This window comes from Dermacentor silvarum, chromosome 5, assembly GCF_013339745.2.
Source record: "Dermacentor silvarum isolate Dsil-2018 chromosome 5, BIME_Dsil_1.4, whole genome shotgun sequence".
In the NCBI taxonomy this organism is placed as follows: domain Eukaryota; kingdom Metazoa; phylum Arthropoda; class Arachnida; order Ixodida; family Ixodidae; genus Dermacentor; species Dermacentor silvarum.
The window spans coordinates 30,470,116-30,492,960 of NC_051158.1; the positions used below are offsets into that span (position 1 = coordinate 30,470,116).

A 22,845-nucleotide genomic window follows, 5' to 3' on the forward strand; every position below is an offset into this window, starting at 1 on the left:
CGCGAGGGCGAGGGACGCGCGCTTTCACGGAGAGCGAACGCACGGCGGAGAGCAAACGCCACTTCCCAGTGGAAGGGGAGCGGTGGGCGAGAAGGGCATCGAGGCACCCTAGACTGTGCGCGTGCGTGCCCGCTTTCCCACTGCGGCGCATGCGCGCAGCCCTGCCGGCCTGTGAAACCCAGCATACCGATCTACTTGTCAGTTGCAAGGAAGGGGTGGTTTATCAAATTCCCCATTCGACAAACGGGCGATGTTTAAATAAAAGGCTAAAAGAACATGAACGCTCACAGGAAAAAGGGACTGGTTCCAATATGGCCATCCATTGCAAAGAGTGCGAGTGCGAGCCTCGCGTATGAGAAAGCATTGTTCTGGACAGAAGGCGGGACAGCGTTGCCCGTGAGCTGAAGAAAACCTTCCACATTAAAAGGAAGGGCCCGGAATGCGTCAGGGAACCGTCGCAAAACTGTATAAAAGTAAAATGTCCTTCTTAGAGGCCATTAGCTATAACTTAGCATGTTAGTGCGTCGCCTGCGCTTCGTGATAAATGTTAATCTTTTAGTTTCTAATGGCGTACTCCCTTTTGTGTGTCGCGTTTCCATTATCTTTTATGGTCCTTCGGCCCTATACACCCCGTGTCATAGTTGCGAACGTCATCTTTTATTCGAGATTAGTCATCTTTTACAATCGTTTTATCGCCTTGTGCCCTGTTACCACATGATTTTCGACCATGTGTGAGTTGCGCTGCCAGATTTGCGCATACAATTTTGTGTGTTCCTGTCAATAAATAATCCGTTGTTAGTAAGCGCTCGTCCGTGTCTTTTCTTGTGTCGTCTGTTTGGCGCTTTAGTACTACAGTAACATGCATCAACTAGCTCCCAAAAAGTTCTGCTTGAACCACATATGACACGCCAGAGGTTTCGTACAAGATGACGCAAATCAGCGCAAACACTGATACGACTCGTTATCGCAAGTAATTAACATTTTGTTTATTACTGATCTCTGAGGTAGATATGGCACACAAGAGATTTCCGACAATGGCACGTATCGGTAACGCGTATTGCAAGTAAAATTTGATGCTAATACAGATCTCGGAGCCACGTATGACACACAAGAGACTTCGGACAAGAGTCGTTTACAAATCAGTCCAAAGCTTCGGTATTAGTTCCCGTCGCAAATAAAACATCAAGCGAAACGGACAAGCGAACATGTTTACGTGAAAAATCTTCGCTCAGAGGCGGCACTGTTTCGGGATGATATTATGTATCTGGCAAATGCTCCTTTTTCGTAATCTCGCCGTGCGACGTCGTGCAGGTGGTTTTGAACAGGACGATCCACTTTTTCCTGGGCATTCCGTTCGCCAAGCCTCCAGTGGGACGACTACGGTTCCGCAAGCCCGTTCCGATCGATCCTTGGACAAATGTGCGTGACGCAATGAAGATGCCACCCCGTTGCATGCAGGTACACGCACTTCTTTGTGCAAGCCTGTGTGACTTTCAATTGCTGTGGGTACGAGCGCTTGGGCATTTCGCTTGTGTGTTTCTACAAGCAAGTTATTTCCACCACGCTCATTTTATCCCCTTCAATGCCCTTATGCTATACGCTGTAAAACAATTTACACCCTTAAAAGTTCATAAGGGTGGAAACCGGCTTATGAGTCACACCCTTACTCCCTTGTTGTAAATCGTGTGTAAAGCTCACGCACTTACTCCTTTTCTGGGTGTAAGAGTGTGAGTTATAGACACGATTTGCACTTTTGTTCAATTTTAAAGGCGCAAAGTATTTTACAGTGTGTATACGTCTGTGCGTGCGAGTGTGTGGCGGCGGGGAGCTGGAATGGAAGGACAGTGGCCGAAACGTTCGCTCGTGGGCCAAAGCTTCCCTTGTTCGGTTGGTCCTAATCTAAACGCTTTTGTCCTTGTACAGATGCGTGTCTGCAGTTGAAGTCGTGTGAGTGCCCGTACGTGCTTTGTCTTTTTACGCGTGACACAACACTCCACAAGTGTCGCACTATCGTTTCTTCACTGTTTTTCACCAGAAAACCAAGACACTAGTAGCGTATATATGTGTAGACGCTAGGAGACGAAGAGGCGTCAACGAGACCAGCGGCGTGGGTGACGACACACGTGACCCTGTGATTAAACATAATTAGCGGAAAGTTCTTGTACTGCGTGACTCTTGCGGCAGAAGAAAATGTTAAAGGCCACCTCCAGTATTACTACTTCTGCCTACTTATGCAAAGCTGACTACCTTATTACGCAATATTTGCTTTATTAACGGTTTCCTTTCAATCTTCGTTTGCTTTTTGTTGTTGGTTTATGATATTACGATCCGGTTCGTGACCAACCCCGACAGTGGGTTTTTGACACTGTACAAGCAATCAACATTGTCATCATCACCATCATCATCATCATTACTAGGCCGTGGCGACTCGTTTATGTTAGAAGCTAAGTGAAATACGGGCCATTCGATTGGAATGGGAATTCCTAGACCAATGGCAAAACGCAGCGTCACAAGATATCGCCATCGCGGCCACTTCTGGCACTTACGTTCACCCCTACCGTGGTACGCATATGTTCTGAGCGTAAAGAATAAAGGGAACAGAGGTGCTTGATATTGCGATTGCGATTATACAGACACACGAGTAGCGACCACGCCACCACCGTCGTGTCATGCTGTGTGGGACGACGCATGCGCAGCCAGTGAGGCCGAGCGCATACGTGGCTGATGCGCTGCGTGTTGGAGGTCGTGATCCGCCACGGGTTTTAGTGTGGCCTCCGAGATCGGCGGCGCGCACAGGACAACGAGCTCCGTCTGATCTCTGAAGCCATGGTGCCAGGGTTGGCATGCGAGGCTGAGCCGAGACCTCGATGCGACGCTGTCTTTCCGCGCGTCCATTTCGAGGACACGCGTAGTGCTGGGTTTCGGAGGCAAGGAACAGTTGGAACGGCGAAGGGAGCGGCAATGCGGAACGTGGCCTTTGGGAACGAGCATCTGCGCGCACCGAGCGCCTCGGCTCCTGATCACGCCAGCGTTGTTAACCGTGTTCGTGCGTGTCTTTTGGCTCGCGACAGCGCCCTTGTTTGTTTGCTTGCTTGTTTGTTTGATTGATTGATTGAGTGTTTGCTTGGTTGTTTGTTTGTTTGTTTGTTTGTTTGTTTGTTTGTTTGTTTGTTTGTTTGTTTGTTTGTTTGTTTGTTTGTTTGTTTGTTTGTTTGATTGATTGATTGATTGATTGATTGAGTGTTTGTCTGTATGTATGTATGTATGTATGTATGTATGTATGTATGTATGTATGTATGTATGTGTGTGTGTCTTTGTTTGTTTGCTTGTTTGTCTGTCTGTCTGTTTGGCTCTTTTTTGTTTGTTTGTTTGTTTGTTTGTTTGTTTGTTTGTTTGTTTGTTTGTTTGTTTGTTTGTTTGTTTGTTCGTTCGTTTGTTTGTTTGCTTGTTTGTTTGTTCTTTGTTTGTTCACTCGTTCGTTCGTTTGTCCATTTGTGTCCAACGTACAGAGCGTTTCAGCATTCAGCAACACGTCTCCCGATGCCGTGGTCGACGAGAGGACGCCGTCCTGTACATATGCGCAGCTGTCTGGACGCGTGCGCACTTGATTTATCGAATCTGCTCATTGCGTTATACTAAAGCGTTTGAATATTTCCAACGATGCGATGATGGTTAGAGTGTAATTTGTTATTTTCAGAACGTCATTGTTTTTAGCCGAGAAACGCAAAATTCTGCTCTTTTAGTGCACAACGTTTTACGTGTGCACTAACAGCCTGTTTCGCGCGCACAAATATGTTTGCATAACTAAGCTTTTACGAGAGCGATTCGAACAAAAACGGAGATCTTATTGCAAAATCTTAATGAGCACAACACAGTGGCAAGCACTGTTGTTTTCTATAGTCATTAAAATGAAAACAGGGGTCACTGCGGAGGGTACATTTTTGCGACGATGCCATTTAAACCAAAGTGGCGTTTACCTTTCTCGTCACTTTTGTTCTCCTTACCTTTCCTCTCCTTGCTTCCTCTCTCTCTCTCTGTTCTCTAAGAAACGTCCGAATTTGGTAGTTTCTCAGCAACTCTGATCAACGCCCAGCTTCAGGCCGTATTTGACCCTGCCGCGCTGAGCATATTACTTCCACGATGACCAAATTTCACCTGTCGCCTAACTTTTTTCTGTTTGCAGGAAGGCGTCGTCAGCCGGGAGGATTGCCTCTACCTGAATGTGTGGACGCCAACCACGAATACCTCTCGGAAGCTTGACGTCATGGTATACTTCCACGGAGGAGCGTTCAGCTTCGAGAGACCGCTTATCCAGAGAGACCTCAGGTATGTCCACGGGCTTCTCTGTTGCCAAAGAAGTAGCACGTTTAGTTTTGTTTTATTTGTGTGTCTCATTTGTACGAAATAGTGTAATTCAGAGAACTAATGCGATCTCTATCCTTCGTTACACAAATGATTAAATCATTTCGTTGTTTACATACTTCGCTTGCGCACCAGCATGTGCTGGGCACACTTCGTAACAAAGTGATTGTTGTCATTTCTCAAATGCATTGTTTGGTCCAGCTTCTTTTCGCTTTTTTGTGTTGCTGCAGTACTTAGACTCCCTATCGCACTGTAACAGCACTGCCTTTTCTGAGGCAGTGCCAGTCTCCTTGAAGCATTTCTTAAAGAAAATCATCATCATCAGCCTATATTTTATGTACAGTGCAGGGTACTTAGATTTAGGTGCACGTTAAAGAACCCCTGAAAATTTCCAGAGTCCCCCACTACGGCGTGCCTCATAATCAGATCGTGGTTTTGGCACGTAAAACCCCATAATTTTTTTTAATGTGCAGTGCAGGACGAAGGCCTCTCCCTGCGATCTCCAATTACCCCTGTCTATACTGCCACAATTCATACATCCACCTTCCCACACACATACTAAAACCCATATAACCATCCGACATCAATCATCCTCATTATTTATTTACCATCGAAGGTTTCTACTGGGCATTATATTGCAGGGGGGTTGGGGGGAGGGAATCATCATGACGAAAAGAACAGTGGTCATACACTGCAAAAACTTCGACAGGACATAAAAACAGCAATATCGGATAAATGCACGAAAACAACATAGTTACTTGGCACACAGACCATAATCAAGAAAATGCAGGAAAGCGTTGTACAGCACAAAAATATGGCAAGTAATCGTATCATAAGAAGCCGGGTGAGACATTTTAGAAGCTTACGTTCAGTTACCATTGAGTCAGGTCATACATACATACATACATACATACATACATACATACATACATACATACATACATACATACATACATACATACATACATACATACATACATACATACATACATACATACATACATACATACATACATACATACATACATACATACATACATACATACATACATACATACATACATACATACATACATACATACATACATACATACATACATACATACATACATACATACATACATACATACATACATACATACATACATACATACATACATACATACATACATACATACATACATACATACATACATACATACATACATACATACATACATACATACATACATACATACATACATACATACATACATACATACATACATACATACATACATACATACATACATACATACATACATACATACATACATACATACATACATACATATTGCATTGAAGAAGAGCACACGGGCAAGGCCAGTCAAATCGTCGATTCGATGCCTGCAACGCAGCCACTGAACCAGCAGGATCGCCAGTGCTTTGCGCGAGAGAAGCCGCTCGGGCGTCCCGCTGTTCCTGCCCTGCGTTGCTTCACTGCTCGCTTATAACGCTTGACGCTACCTGCTAAACTGATGAATACACGTCCCTTTACAATACGCACATACATACACGCGTACATACTATCAATTCACTTGTGCCCTACCGCAGGTTTGCATGATGAGACCACGCGAGTGCATGACGCAGGCGTTCGTCTGCAGGTACATGACGGCTTTGGGCAACGTGGTCGTGGTGAAGATGAACTACCGTCTGGGAGCCTTCGGCTTCCTCCACAGCGGCCACAAGTACGCACCAGGCAACATGGCCCTCTACGACCAGTACTTGGCTCTCCTGTTCGTTCGCAACAACATCGCGCTCTTCGGCGGCGACCCGGACAAGATCACCGCATTCGGGAACAGCGCCGGCGCCATGTCCATAGGCCTCATGGTGAGCGAGATCGGGCCGCGCACTAGCAACACCACCTGGATAACACAAGGCCTATTCACTCCGATCCGTGACGTCATGATACCTGGCCAGATATTTTCATTGCGTGATGAAAGCAGTGACGACGAAATCACCGCTGCTTACTCGGGAGCGTCCCCATTAGATTCTATGGCAGTCGGGCGAGGTAGCATGACATCATGGATCGAAGTGAACAGCCCTTGTGCCTTCTAGGTGGTGATGGCACTGGGCACTCGAAGCTCAAGTCTGGTCTGCCTTCGAGAAGGCAAACCATGTCCTTTAGGCTAGGAAAAAGCACAGTGCTGACTGTCTATGGGTAACATGCATTTAACAAGCATGTCTTTTCGTATATATAGGTGTTTTAAGGGGACAGGGTAAGCCTTATACTTCCGATGTATTTTGGGGCATATTGTGGTACATTTTTTTCAGCAACTAATAGAAATATCGGCCAGATGTTTCTATCATTTTGTTCAGTACTTTGTCTTCTATCTACTGTACCAAAAGTACTTCATTGTGCAAAAAAGCGAATGATTAGCGATTTTTTGCTGCTCATACATAACTTTACACGTATTTTTTGTATATTTTCTCATCATCAAACAAAAGCTATTCATTGTACAGCCTTAATTTTGGTTGAGTATGTTGCCACATAACCATTCAGTGTGCGCAGAAAAAATCAGCGTGCTATCTTTGTCATACTCAATATAATGGTACCGACATAAACAAAAATCTTGTTTGAGAAAACTGAGTTGAAATTGAACAATAACTTCATTCCGACGTTTTTCACTCCGCCAACATTTTTTTTACACATTTCTTGACCCATTTTAGAAAGAAGTGTGAAACTGGAAAAGATGCCGAAAACAACTTACTTTCATATTTAGAAAAGAACAAAAAAAAACGATTTTACTTCAGAATTTTCGCTTGCCCTGTCCCCTTAACAGTCTGTACAGTCGCAGTAGACTTCAAGTGAGGGCCTGTTCTGCCTTTTTATAGGCTATCGACTACTCTTTTTACCTAGTACAGTGACTATAGGTAAAGGTCCTTTGGCAAGCATATCTCCTTTCTTGTGTATGCGACCCATTTGCGATCGCGACTTGCAGACCACTTCGCCGATGACACGGCACATGATCAAGCGCGCCATCATACAAAGCGGAAGCCCTTGCGTGTCCATCATAGCACGTGAGAACGACACGCTGGAGCTGGCCGACAAGTTCGCCAAAACGCTCGGGTGCGCGTACGAAGGGATGACCATCACCACCCACCCTCGCCAGATCATATCTTGCCTACGGCGCGTAGAGGCGGACAAGATTGTGGTGAGCTTCCGTTCCATCTCGTCACACGTGACCAGCCGTTTCAAAGCAATGTTCTCACGTAACGTATATAGCAGAAATGTCCACAGTTAGTTGTTTTTACAGCGCAGCTGTTGTAGGCTAGGTTCCAGGAGATTGCGTCCGTAGAAAACCGGAGGTGTAGTGTGCAACAATTTCAGACACGTCGCGCCACCTCGTGGAGCCGTACGAAAACGCCGCGGGTTGGCGGCGTTTTCAAACTTACATGATTGTAAAAAAAAGTGTGCATTATACCGCAGTTTTCGCCGGATCTTATGTTTGCTTCTTCGTTACGTGACGTAGATTACCCTTGCGATCACGTGAGCGCGTTAGCGCTTGTGTGCGCGCTGCGATTGGCGTAACAGTCTTTAATAAAACGCTTTGACGGTACGGTGATCGCGGCCGGGCACGTTCCCCCTACAACGCCTACGAAAGACATCGAAACGTTCATGATAGACATGTTCGGTTGGGTGATACCCAACGACCATACGCCCATTCTCATCCTGGGGGCAATATTCACTGCACCAGACCCACCATAGTCACAGCTTTGCTGGCTTCCATCTTTGCTGTAGTGGAAGGGCTCGGAATTTTTTTTTTCTCTCGCCTTGTCTTTCTTGCAGACTTAGTTGTCCTATTAGTCGTGTAATGTTTACGCATTTTTCTGCCTAGAAAAGTCGTTAAAGGGAGACAAAACAGAAACATTTACGGCGAATTACACTGGTTGGCGATCTAGAGCGCTGTGCCGCATTCACGAGAAAGCAACAAAATCCAGATTATTATCCAGATTGACCAGTGACAAATAAACACGATCCGGGTTGGATAGCGTAACGGAAGTTGAGGTCCCCACCATACAGTCAGGGAACTGTGTCGCTAGTGTCAAAGGGAGCTGTAGGCGGGGCCGTTAATCTTTTTTTAAATTTATGCACATACTGCAGACCATGGTTAGGTCCAGGCAGGAAGACAATTGCCGTGCAATTGAGCCCGCTTGGAACGATGGGTAGCGCATGGATTTGCCTCAACTTCGGCCTTCTGGCTTTATAAACGGCTTCGTGACTTTTGCAAACTGACCACTGCGTTATAAATAAATTAAGCGTGCATTATTTAAAATCGTCCGACGACAGGATTCGAACTCGGGACCTCCAGCACAGAAGCCCCGACACTGAAACCATTAGGCCAGGGATGCGTGGACAAGCGGAACGCGCTGCAATCAGCGCTGATTATGCGCGTTCGCAGAGTCTTGTTGCCTTCTGCACTTTAAAGGAAAAAATACAGATTACTTTGAAATTGATGCCCAATGAAGGAAGATAAAGACGTAGCAAAGAAAGCCACAAGAACGTCTGAACTAGGGTGCCTGCATGCAGCGTGGCATGTAGGCATCCTAATTCAATGTAGGCACCCTGTTCTGAATCCACAGGCACGAAGATCGGACAAATGCATGTACCAACCATCATTTGGTATGAACGACTGCAGTGCCAGATCTCTCCCTGGTGGCTATTGTATGAAACACTATGGGGGCCCGCATCCTCCCGCCATACCAGACAACGTCTCCAAAAACAGCTGAAAACAGCCGAGCCACCCGACCAATCCGGAAGTGACGGCAACATACGTCGTCAGAGTTCCGGTGAAATCCGTCTCTGCTCGGCGGACCAATGAGAAGCGCTCCGTCGTGGGGCGGTTAATTTTATCCAAATCGACTTGTAGAAAACGCCAAACTTGCTCCAGATTGACCAGTGGAATTCGATTTCTCTGCCGCGAAGCCGACGCAAAAAGAAAGAGAACATGCTCCAGATCGATCGAGTACAGGAATTCACCATAAATCAGTTTAGACTGATACTGTATTCTTTTAATGCTCTGTTTTTGTTGATCTTTACTGTAAGATATTGATTATTACAAGAGAAAATGAAGCTCAACGTTCTATATTTTTTTTATTTCGCCTCGAGCGGCCAGTCGCGCAACAATATTGCGTGCATTCGCGTGATTGTTTCACGCTCGGAAAAACACTTTTGTGTAGCACGTATCGAGCAACAGTAAGCTGTATCGGGAGTTTTTCATGTTGCTCTACAATTTTCTCATTGACACTTTTCATCTAACTATAATGTTCGAAAGTTGATTAATAATGACGACTAATTATGCAATTAGGCGGAATGCAAAAAAAAGTAATCTGAGTATCTCCAAGCGACGGCAAACAGCCTTACCTTGGTTCTGACCAGCTACGTGACATTCGCATATTTTTTTAAATCTTGGTGCATGATAGTTGGGACACCCTGTATAGTGGGTCCATGCCGGTGAATATACAGTGTGAGCTCAGCGCTTGTTCTTCGTACCCTCCCACGTGATTGCGTCTTGCTTGCGCCACCTTCTGTCACAAGTATTACTAAGATGCTCGCAGCGTGCGCAACTATACATTGGGCGAAAAGAAAGAATAGAGACAGAGTGCTTTCCTCTTTGCCGTGTACTTTCGCTACGAACGTCTTCTTTTAATAACGCGAACAGTCCCAAATTGTCACGACGGTGCTTTTCACAATATCCACTTGTGTTTTACAGCTAGCCTTCCGTGCATTTTTCGGGTGCGTGTGCAAAAATGTGGGGCGATCCTGGCGATAGTGCAGAAAGGGTCAAGCGCAGTGACACATATACCCCCTATGCACTCCAGTTTGTGGGCTCCAATATCTGTAACGCGCGCTTTAACTACCCTTGTCACACCTGGGACCCAAAGAGGTCCCAGGAACAAGGGTAACAACAGCTCGGATTGATCAGATCTTAGCCCAAAAGGCCAACCCGCATCAGCCATGCCTACGCTCGCACCGCCCTCTCTTTGTCGGCGTTCCAACCGCTTGCGTGCCTAGTTTCCTGCCACTCTCCCGGGGCGGCGGCACCGTCGCTCATGTATATAAGACAAGGTGCCGTTCTCCATTTCAAATTTCACTTCTCTCATCGTAATGACGAGGCCACGTGTAGTGCGCACTCCCGGTGACGATTGCGTTCTCGACTCTGTTCCTGGCGTCGCTCTTCGTAGGCGCGTTCCTCCTCGGGAGTCCGCACTATCCGTGGCCTCCCCATTCTGTGTCACCTCTGTGTCGTGTGCTAAACAGCTTCGCCGGTCATCCGCCTTCTCAGAGTGGAATGGCTCAAGAGTTTTCGTTGTTTCTTTCCTTTCCTCTTTGTGTTTAAACCTACGCTCACAGCGCGCTCAGAGGGTTCTGTTCGAGACCATCCGGCTGTTCGTGCCGGTCTTCGGCGACGACATGCTTCCCGTGCACATATTCACGGCGCTCAAGGAGGGATTGTTCAACAAGGACCTCAAGCTGCTCATCGGCGTCACACCCGACGAAGGCACCAGCATACTGAACTCGTGCGTCCCATTTCCCGATCTCCTTTCTGGTCATATTTCGCGCTGCGCCTCTGATTCTTGTTAGCTGAAAAAGAGTCAACGTCACGTTGAAGTCACGCTGAAGCCGACATGCCTCACGCCAGTCGGCAAGAGTCGAAAAAACAACGCTAGAGTTTGCTTGGGTCACCACGTAATGCGTTTACTGCAGCTTGGCTGCCGATCAGCCTATAGCATCACACTTACCGTGCGAGTAATGCCAGCTTATTGCGCTGTCTATATATACTACGGGCGAATGTTATACAGGGTGTTTCAGCGAACACTTCCAAAACGTTTTAAAGATTGCCTGTGGCAGATAGCACTATTCTAGTTCATGAGCTGGTCTGCTCGAAGAGGCGGACATTACTCAGAAAATTAAAATTATATTAAAGTTAAAATAAAATAAAATACATAATCGACGAATTATCAAAAATTCACTATTAAAGTGTTTAACTAATTACGTTACGGTCCATTTACAAATTCTAGCCGCGAAGTTCCCAAGGCGGATCCCCTTGGAACGAATTTTCAGTATGACACAAGTTTCGAGTTATTCATTCCCGAACTTTGCGGAGAAATTCATTGGCGTACGTTACAGATACTTCTTAACAAAACATCGTTTTATGCATTGAAGCACAAAAGTAACTACGTATGATATGCCTATATTTGCAACAATATTTTAAGTTTTTAGTAGCTGGTGTGTTTCTTTCACCCTAAATGATTGTGAAAATGTTCGTATTATCTTTGGGGAGTTTTTTTTTTCTATCTTTATTTTTCTCTTGTTTAGTGGTATTGTTAACTACGGTTTTTGAATAGCGGGTCCCTCAGAAGCCGAACTTTCCCTTACTGTCACCGTCAGTAAACAACAGCACCACCTGCCCAAATCGTGTGATCTCTCTCTCTTCAAAACAACGTGCGCAGGGCGTTTCCGCAATTCTTCCGGCGTGACAGCCATCTCAAGGTGTCCAAGTCCGAGCTGTTCTCCACCTGCAACCGCACTTTCCTGCACAACTTCTCCAAATCTCAACTGCGCAGCATCTTCTGGAACTACATGGGCCTGCGGGGCCACAGCAGCTATCTCAGGCAGCGCTCAATCCTATCGGCCTGCATCGCAGATTACTTCATGATCTGTCCGTCGCACCACTACGCGCAGGCCCTCAGCCGAAAGGTGATTACGAGCTAAGCAAGGACGAGCCTTCGTCCTTGTACGTCTTCGTCGTCCAGTTGTTCATTTGCTTCGCGCCGCTGGTCGCCCTAGTGACCGTGACCGTAACGACTAGCCCAATTCACTATACCTTTTTTAGTGATTACTTCAACTAAGTTTTATAGCGAAGCTATCAATGGCTAGGGTTCAGTGCTTTTTCGTGTCCGTCGACGGATCTGCGCGTGCGAAAAATCAGCTGCCGAATATGATGCAAAATCGCTTCATTCTATGCAATAGCTTATAGGTCTCATCACTTGAATGTGCGTTTTCGGTAGATTAGTCATCAATATGCACCATTTTCAAGACCAGTAGACTCTCAGGTAGATAATAAGGGTTTCTCAGAGATCTCCCGCTGCGCGACCCGCGTCAGCCATGTGGACACCGACACTGGATTTTCTGCGACACGGGGCCCTCAACGCTCGAAGCACATAAGTAAATGAAGTTTCGTGCCCAAAGTGCATTGGTGTTTTGCGTTTCAATGAAACTGGAGTCGGATAAGCTTATATTTCGTTATGCTTTGCGTGTTTCGAAGAAAATTTGGCGTGAGAGATCTTTATTTTTCATTCCTGTACTTGCCACCACATGGGAGAATATGCTTTCACGGGATACTTTCTCGGTTTATTATCATGAGTACATGCACAGTGAACTGCAATCACGCGTACGCACAAGTCATGAATAGCAGTATCTTCCTGTTGATAAGACGCGCATTAACTGGCGCGATATCTTCGTTAAAGCGAACTATAGTACGACGACATCGAAAGTGTACGAGAGGGTACTGAAATGGGCTATCGCTGTTAAATAATTTACACCCTTAAAATCGAGAAAAGTGTGTAAATCGATCTATAACTCGCATCCTTACACCCGAAAAGGGTTAAGTGGATGAGTTATAGATTAATTTACACCGCTTTTTTCGCTTTTAAGGGTGTAAATTATTTAACAGTGTACAGGTCACTCACGCTCGTAACTGTTACATCTCGCGTTCATATCAAAGGCGAACATTTTTTTAAATATGAGTAGCCTAATCTGTAAAAACACTCATTCATCTACGACAGACATTCCTAAAAGGCGGTGTCTACACAACACGAAAAGATTTCCTCTTGTTGGCAAAGCAGGGACGATGTCATTGCCTAGAGTCAGAGGATAATTTTTTCATGTGTTCGAAGCCACACTGCTTCATTATGTGTAATATGTTATCCTGCATAGTGAATTAGCACAAACCCATTGCAGGCATGCGGCTGCGCTCAGAATGCGTTGTATGGCGTCTTGTGGCGTGGTAGCCGGTGGTACCATCTGGTTTGCGCTCCGCAAACTAACCTCTGTAAACGGTCCATTAAGATGGAGAAAATGAAGCAGAGAGAGGCAAAGAAATGTTGGGGTGTAATAGATGTAGTAGAGCCTTATTAGTTCAAGATTGCCAGATGACTGTTTATCGCCACCCCGTTTCAAAGCAGAGTGCCAACAGGAATCACCATGATCAGCCATCACCCCAGATTGACATGCCAGCTCGGACACGCCAACCGTGCCTCCAAGTTTTCAAGCATGGCGTCCACGGGCACACTCTTAAAATTGTCTCACCCGTATGGGTGTAATAAGGGTGTTCCTGTTCCTTCAGCCTTGGAACACCCTTACAACGCCTTTTCTTAGAAAAGGGTGTTCAATAAAAAACACCCATAGAACACCTAAAGCCCCTTAGGAACCTCCAGTCCTTCTAATTTACACCGTAATTTTCAGACATAGGTTATTCAGACAGTAATCAGTTACGAAGCTAAGCTTCGTGATTATATCTGAAGAAGCTCTGCGGATAACATCGCTGCATGATGTGCCAATCAGCGATTCCGTGCGCAGGGCGCCGACGTGTACTTCTACCTGTTCGCCTACCGCACCAAGAACTCGATCACCCCTCCCTGGATGGGTGTCGTGCACACGGCCGAGCTGTTCTACCTGTTCGGCGAGCCGTTCTCCACGTCGTGGTACACGGACGAAGAGCGGGAGTTCAGCAAGACCATCGTCGACATCTGGACCACTTTTGCCAGGACAGGGTATAGCGCGGCTGTGCTCCTCCCGTCTGAGATGTGCGTGGCCTTCGAGATCGCAACAGCACTGCTACGATCTCGGAGGCTCATCTCGCGGCCTTCGAGATTGCGCTAGTGCCGCAGCGATCTCAGGGGCCGCGAGCTGAGCTATACTTCACTCACGAAATCAGCGATAAAGGGCAAACCTGGCGACTTCTAAACCCTGTAATGTCCAACGTATTATATGTATATGTTGCAGCTTAGTTTTGTGCATCGTGGACATCTATACCACACTTGCCAGGACGGAGTACGCGTTGCTCCTCGCATTTGTGCGTGGCCTCCGAGATCACAACGGGACAGTGCGACCTCGGAAGCCACGGTGAATAAAAACGGTTGAGAATCGTAAATTGTACACTTCTCTGAAGTGCACCACTAATATGTGAGTAGAACTTTTGGCAAAACCCTCGTAAACATTGTAACAAACTCACGTAAGACAAAAATTTGTATTTCAATATTTACCGCTTCAGATGCTCTAACAGAGGCAGTTTACAGAACTGCTAGATCTGTTTCTGGTATATAATTTGGGATTACTAAACTTCTTATAACTTTCTTTTTAACTAATCAATCATTATCTTATTTCATTCAGGGCCGCATCTTTCATCTCGCGGTCCGCCTATGCAGGTGTATGCCACCGCATAGGACACAACGTATAGCGCAGTTGTGATCCTCAGGGTGGAGTTGGAAGTCCCACAGAGCCTACATTACCTGGGTGTTTCGCGTGGGACATACATCGGATCTATGTCCGACGTTGCTGCATAGGTGGCAGATGTGCTGGGTGGCTTTATAGGTGGGACATTCCATCCCCCCCCCCCCCCCCCCCCGTTTTAGTATATATAACTCGGGGGACGAAATTGCTGTTGATAGTTATGACGGCTGTTTTACTGCCGCCCAGCGTTCTTGCTTGTAATATCTCCACCCCCTGAGTGCGGACGCGAAGGTGCATGGCCATGATTTCTTGCGGGGGTGTGTTGGGGTCAACCCTTGTATAACTCCCCGTGATTACTCCTTCAGCGGCTGTCGCGTATTCGTTTACCGGGAATGACATGCCCGCTAGCCGCAGATGCGTAGTTTTCGGACCTTACCCGCCACCTTTTGGTGTGGGGTCGTCTATCCTATTCGTCTATCTTAGTCGTCTATCTTAGTCATCAGTGATGACTAAGATGTTGGAGCCCGGCCATACACGGACCAGAAATTCATTATCTGGTACTTGCGCGTTGCTGGCCAGGACCACTGCTTTGGAGAACTGGTGAGTGGCGTAGTTCTTGACTTCGAGCACCTGCCTGGGGCGCATGATGACTTTGTAATCGCCCATCAGCAGGGGTGGGAGTCGTCGTCGTCGTTTCTTACCGGCGGGCATACCGGTAGTGATGGGGTGTTGTTTCCGGACCCATTCGGGGGGGGGGGGGGGGGTGACGCCCGCTATTGCCCCCGATTTCCCCATTGGCCAGTCTTTTCTTTGTCCCGTGAGTGAGACTGAGTGTCCGATTGCTGTTGGGGTCTTCCTCCGTTGATCCGAAGGTAGAGTCCGTTCCACTAGACGACTCGATCGGCGCCGCCCGAATAGCTTTCTTCTCTGCAGTCCATTTCTGCAGTTTCGGAGTCAGGCTTGCCTTGCGGAGGGAGCGAAGATGAGCGCGTGTCGGTCTGCGGCAAAGGTGGGCCCGTCTGAGGCAACATGTGACCTGGACCGCGGCGCCCTTGACCTAACCGCGCTTAGCGCTGACGCGGCGGCGTTAGGCCTAGCTTGGCGGCGCTGCTTTGAAGACTTGAAAACGCCTATATACACGCAAAAAATTAGTTGCTCACAGCTTCTGTCGGCCTATAGTATTGAGACCCGGAAGTCTTGAGGGACGTCTGGCTGACAAGAATTCGGGATGTCCCGAGAATTTTGAATGCCGGAAATAGTAAAATTCAGCGGAGCCCAGGTGAAGCGCGCTCACTGGACATGAAAGCCCGTAGCATTTCCCGATATTAACTTTCTCTCTTAAATGCGACAAATTTCATTCAAATCGGCGCTGAGGTTGCCTCATAAAAGCATTTCTGCGTTTTACATGCATTTGAATAGGTGGCATCGAAGTTGACCCCGAGATAAAGCTTCCTCTTAAGGCCCCATTCAATCCTATTTGTTCTTTGTCAATACAGGCAGGTTCAAGTTTACTTTTGTAAAACAGAAGTGATATCTTTCAGTCGTATAATCATCCATCAAAAGTGTGGACGTGAGGAATCGATTTTCTCGGCATTTCGGTCCTGCATACGAATTTCCCACAACCTTATGGAGCCCTATGAGTAAAAACATGTCAGCTACGGTACTTCATTGCGACAAAGTGCAACCAGGTATGAGAAACTAAATGATGTAAATCTAAATCCGTCTTCGAAGATATCTGGAGAACACGCCAGAATAAAATGCCATCGTTAAAACAAATAAAACAGTTTTGAACAGTTCCAGACATGTTTCAAATAGATGATATCTGCTCTGTACAGCCACGTCTGAACTGGTAAAGTGTCAGTGCAAAGTTTGGCATAACTAGCTGCGTCATCGCCTCCGACATCTGCGCCGCGGCGCGTTGCTCCGCACCAGGGAATCCCGGAGTCCCATGCCTGCGCCTATGAGTTGCACCGAGCTCGCCAGATGTCGCCGCGGTGATCTGCGTTAGTAGTGCCCATGTGTATGCTCATATACAGGCACGCTACACGTGACGCAACCTAGCAGAAAGGCTCTCAAGCAATAACACAACGTGAAGTCGTGGTATATGCATTTACAATAATGGTGCTTTGATGCGATGCGATCAAGCCCAGCAACGATGGAAAAAAAATTGGAGGACGCTTAAGCTTCGCCTTTAAAAGTGGAACACGATAGCGTTATCGGGCTCCATTCGCATCACATTTTTATGAGAAGGCTTCACTGCAACTCACGTGGGAAAGCCAGCTTACAAAGACCAAGCTTACACTAATCCGCCTTAAAGTCGGCTTCATTTTTAAACAGAAATACATTGCTCGGAAAACATTTTTACAGGATGAATTTAAGCCATCTTATATCAAAATGTGAAGGCCCTAGAACCTTTCTTTATTATATTTAATGATTGTTTGCTGTTTCCCGAGGCGCGCTCGTGTCCAAAATTTAGAAAGGCTCGGTTTTCAACATGCCCCTCAATGTTGCCTAAAACCAGAGTACAGCGAAACACTATCAGAATTAGAGGTCGCATAAGCTTCACCTTTAAGAGAGGAACGCGCTAGCATTTAAAGATCCCTGGCTGCTTATCAAGGTGGTGGTTGCAACATATTTATTGAAAATCATGGTGGGGTCTCAGGGTGGCCCCTGTTGGGGGTGACTCCCTCGGCCCAAGTGACGATTTTAATTTGTTCCCCGAGATCGGCGGCAGTCCTAAATAAGGAGGTAAGTTTGGAGGGGGCTGCAAGAGTGTATTTGGGGGAGGAAAACCCCCACATCCCCAAAGCTTGTGGTCTTGTGTTGCCAATTCGTTCATGTTACAATTTTGACATATGGGGTTAAATTCCCCATTTGTGACAATCGCCAATCTGTGTGGAATGATAAAAGAGTCTGTCTGCGTATCAAGCTTCTTTTTTCGTGTATTCAAATGACAATCCGACGCTATCACATGTGTAGGCTGTGGTTAAATCGTACTTTACGATTTTTCTGACATATTTTACTTTGAAAAGTTCAATTTTTGTTCACTAACGCCTTGCGCCACGCGAAGGGCCAGCCCGGTCGGGCTGGTTCGGGATGATGTGGTCCAGCATGATTATTTCCGCCAGACGCTGATGCTTAACGCTGACGCAGGATTTTCTGCGACACGGGGCACTTAACGCTGCCGCGTTAAAATGTATATATATATATGATTTGCAAAAGAAAACAATTTTTCCTTCGTTACATTTTCTACACACCCCGTTCGTGCGCTAATTGGTCATTGCAACTCTCCGCGGCATTCCTCGTGTGATTTCAGGCAGCCGCCGAAGAAACTGCACTGGCCCAAGTACCTGTGGAGCAGACCGCGCTACCTGCAGCTCAAGCCTCGCAAGTTCACGCCCGGCCGGGGGCCCCGGCATGAGTGGTGCAAACTGTGGCTCAACCCCGACTATTAAAGCCAGAGAGCTCCGTGCGCATAGATTCTGGAAGTTACATCACTTTAGCCTGCATGACGCGTCCAAGTGACGCCACCACAAACGGTACAAGCGTCCGCCAATCTGCCGAAATCATTAAATGGTCGACACTTCTGCTGTTGCTTCAACCGGTTGCCTGGAAACAAAGGTGTCATTCACTCTGCCGCACCTGGCGACAAGGGTGCCCTTGGGCACTTCAGACTTTTGTCGACATGGCAACGTCCGGTGTCATTTGGAGCAGTCCGAATGTCTCGCAACAACGGAGCCACTTCGAACGCTTCAAGCGTCTGATACTACACGTGGATCAAGCGTCCTGACGACATCGGTGCCACCTCGCGTGTTTCAAGTGTGTGTAAGCACGTCAACGTGGCTGTCGTTGTGAACGTGGCAAGCGTCTGAAAACAGTGCAGCTACTTTGGACGTTTCGGGCGTCAGGCAATCTGGCAACTCTGGCATAGTGTTGTATGCGTCAAGCGTCCGCTAATATCTGCCGCGTAGTGCCACGCGGACAGTGCTTTCGGACGCGTCAAGCGCATGGGCAACATTACTTCTTCGGTGGACGCTTCGCGCGTCTGGTATCAATATTACCATGATGTACAAAAAGTACTGCCTTCTTTTTATTGCGAAACACAGCGCGCGCGATATCGTGGCAACTGTGGAAAGCAATGCATAGTTGCGCCAGCGCAGGTTTCCCCGGGGAACCATGCAAATTGTGCTATGCTAAGACACCTCACTGGTTGCGTCTCTTCTGCAACCAGACTTAATTATTGCACACACGTAGTTTTCATACATATACAGTGGCATACACATTCACAAAATTTGCACGCTTAAGGATGATTTGTGTCTGTAACTCACCCCCTTGCGCCCATGGGAAACGGTTGTTTAGCGAACTTTTACACCCATATGAAACGTTATTTTGACAGAATTACACCCTTTCCCTCAATGGCTGTCTTGCTGGCGCTCCTACCTTTCCCCTTCTTTTACAGCCATCTTTGTTGGTTCTAGAACTCCCGTCGTTTATATGTCCGCCACTGGCACCGGTGTCTTTCGTAGGAAACCCAAAGTGCCTTGCGAGAGGTCTACAAAGAAAAAGTTAAACTATTCCGCAGTGCTCCTAAGGGATTCGAACCCCGGTTCCACAGATCAAAAAAGAAAATTGAATTGGTGGTTAATCCATTCTTTAGCGATGGTTGGCGACTTCAATGCTATCAGCAATTGATCTGATGGTTAGTGCGTATTTCTTGATGTATTTTGTATAAGGATTATTATGAAAGGCGGCACATACCCATGGAGGGACCCAAGTTGGCGTCAGACGTGGGAGGAGACAATTGGAGAGAGGCGCATGTCCAGTGGAACACATCTACTGACCCATGTTTGCTTCAAAAAAGCTGCTCATGTGACGCACCGAGTCTCCAGACTGAGCTGTGCAATGTGAAGGAGACTATAGGTCATGTGCTTTGTGACTTCCCCAAGTACGTGGAAGAGCGTAAAAAGTTTAACAATGACCTTACGCGTCTCGACAGCCCACCGTTGTCGGAGGACGTTATGTTAGGCCCTTGGCCAGACGCTCAATCGACCTTGAAGGCCATCCAGGCGTTACTGGACTTTTTAAAAAGTACCGGCATGGACTGTAGGCTTTGAGCATGCCAAATTACTTGCCATATGTTTTACATCCCCCTCCTCTCGTCACCGTCACCCATCATGCGCCTCTTTCTTCCCTCTTTCTTTCCCTCTTCCCCTTGCCCCAACGCAGAGTAGCTGGCTAGAGGAATATACCTCAGGCCGACCTCTCTGCATTTCGTATCATTAAACTTCTCTCTCTCTCTCTCTCTCAAATAAGTTCATTAAAGAGTAGCACATGCCACATTCCCAGTGGCCCAAGTTAGTCCAACCGGGTTTTGAACCCGCTTCCCTCGGCACAGCCTCCCGATGATCTATGCTTATTTGACCACGGACTACATAGGGACCTAAGTTGGCGGGAGAGACGTCAGGCGTGAACAGACACGCATACCACAGACTGGGGTGAGTTCCCAAGCAGCGCTAATAGCACTACTACTCTGCCGTTTTACTAGCCAAAACCACGATCTCTTCATGATGCCGGTCCGGTTCCCAGTCACTCCACTTTCTTTTTTTCTTTATTGCCTCGCTATCTTCTAAGTCACTGAGGATTCAATATACCACTGCAAATATTCAGTCGTTTGTACACTGTAACAAATGGACTAAAATTTATTCAGCAGAAAAAAATCGTCAAAAAGACTGACCCGCTCAGGCGGGTCAGGTCACGTGGGTGGTACAGCTCTGTTTCACATATGCCAAGTTTCTTTTTTTATAATGTTCCCTCGGTCTGGGCGCACATTTATATCTTATATGCCGCACCTGCAGATACGAATGTCTTTCGAATAGTTTTCTAATATATCCAATCGACAGGTGTGCGCGAACAAAATTCGTCGCGCTGGCCATACAGTCGACATAAAATGCGAGAAGTTAATGGCTACGATTTCCACTCGCCGAAAACGTCCCCGGTATGAGAATAAATTGCTTGTTTTCTTCTATTGCACTCCATCTGTGCTTTTACTAAGCAACGCTTCGCAACGTGCGCTTTTATAACAGAAACTTGCTAACGTTGTGAATGTACTCGGATTTGACGATCGATATGTGATAATGACAGTTCGTTATTCGAGAGCTATTCGAAAAGTATTTGCGATTAGATTCGTATTAGATTCGGTCTCAAAAACTACTATTCGCAAACTCCTTAGAAGGGTATATTGCGCCTGGAGTGCGCTGTCGCTCTGCTAGCTGCTATGATAGACTAATTGACACCACGCTAATCACCTTATCTGTAAACCAGCATCAAAGCGAAAGAACTTAAGCGAAGCTAGTGGTAAAAGCTGAAATTCATGCGGGATAAGAAACAGGGAGAAAAACTATTTGTCGCGTCTCCCCTATCACTGTAAAATAATTGACACCCTTAAAGGTGAATAAGGGTGTAAACTGGTCTATAACTCACTTTACTCAAAAAGGGTGTAATGGTTTGAGTTATACACCGGTTTACACCCTTCACTTATAAGGATGTAAATTATGTTACAGTGTAGGTGTGTGGGAATGTTCTAACTTTAGTATAGTAATCTAACGGTCCGCGCTATTCGGACCGTATTCAATTCGATAATTCTCAGAGCTAAATATTCGTTTCATTCGAAAATAGAACAGGCAGAAACATTGAGGGGTGTGCAAATATTTGAAATTTTGGATACGAAGAAAATAGCCTATACTAACCAATTGGTATCCAGTTTGATAATTGACCATTCGAAGTTGTCGAGTGCTTGCTTATTTAGAATATATAAGATATATAGTAACACTCACTGGGGGCTCGAGGGAGAGAAGATGACGATGTTAGCGAGGACTGTTAAACGATTCAGCCGCAGGATAGCTGCGGTTGTCCCTCAAGGGGGCGCCAGTTCCGCATCGAAGGCACGAGCCCGATAACATTTGCTCCATAATTTGCAATCGTTCAATAAGAATGGCTCGCTTTTAGGCAACCTACCTACGAATTTCTTCCGCTTTATTATCTAATCACTGTCGACGTGTGTTTTAATCCTTTGAAACAATTTGCGGTGATTTGATATCTGGGGTACTCACGTACTTTACCACTATATATATACAGGGTGTTTCAATTTAGCTGCACCAAATTTTTTTTAAATTGCCTGTGGCAGATAGCACAATTATAATCGTTGATCTGAACTACTCGATGAGGCGGCCATTACTTCCACGAAAAATCAAAACACCTAATTGAATAATTAACATAATTACGCTAGGTAACTTTTTAATTAATGATTTTACGGCACATCTTTCAATCTAATTATAGCCACTGAGTTCGCAAGGCGTATCCACTTGGAACGAACTCTCAGGACTGAACCAGTTTCGAGATATTAATTTTTAACGTGTCCGACGAAATGTATGGGCGTTCCAGTTAACTTTTTGAGGAAAACGCTGTTTTATGCATCGAAGCACAAAGTTAACTTCGAACATTATACACTTTGAACATTATAATTTGGAAACTGGTTCAGTCCTGAGAATTCGTTCCAAATGGATACGCCTTGCGAACTCAGCGGCTATAATTCGTTGATTGAAAGATGTGCCGTAAAATAATTAATCAAAAAGTTAATTAGCGTAAATATGTTAATTATTCAAATAGGCGTTTTGATTACTCGTGGAAGTAATGGCCGCCTCATCGAGTAGTTTAGATCAAGGATTATAATTGTGCTATCTGCCCCAGCCAATTTTAAATATTTGGTGCAGCTACAATGAAACACCCTGTATGTATGTATATATATATATATATATATATATATATATATATATATATATATATATATTGCAGCTGACGATGGTCTGCTCCGGTCTATACGTTGCACTTTTTTCCTCGTAGAGACAGGACGTGCTTCTAGTTCACTGATAAAACAATACATTGCAATGTGGTGAACGTGGTTTAATTCATGGATCGGGAACCTCGAATAG

At 46.1% G+C, this 22,845-nt stretch overlaps 1 protein-coding gene across 1 annotated transcript; it reads left to right on the top strand.

The window, feature by feature from the left end:
• The first annotated feature begins 6,008 nt into the window (after positions 1–6,008).
• LOC119454037 (acetylcholinesterase-1-like) lies at positions 6,009–19,049 on the top strand. Its single transcript, XM_037716051.2, has 6 exons — positions 6,009–6,231; positions 7,344–7,556; positions 10,757–10,923; positions 11,857–12,103; positions 13,985–14,178; positions 18,174–19,049. The coding sequence occupies exons 1-6, from the start codon at positions 6,010–6,012 to the stop codon at positions 18,310–18,312; spliced, it is 1,182 nt and encodes a 393-aa protein (XP_037571979.2). The 5' UTR covers position 6,009; the 3' UTR covers positions 18,313–19,049.
• Positions 19,050–22,845: the final 3,796 nt, after the last annotated feature.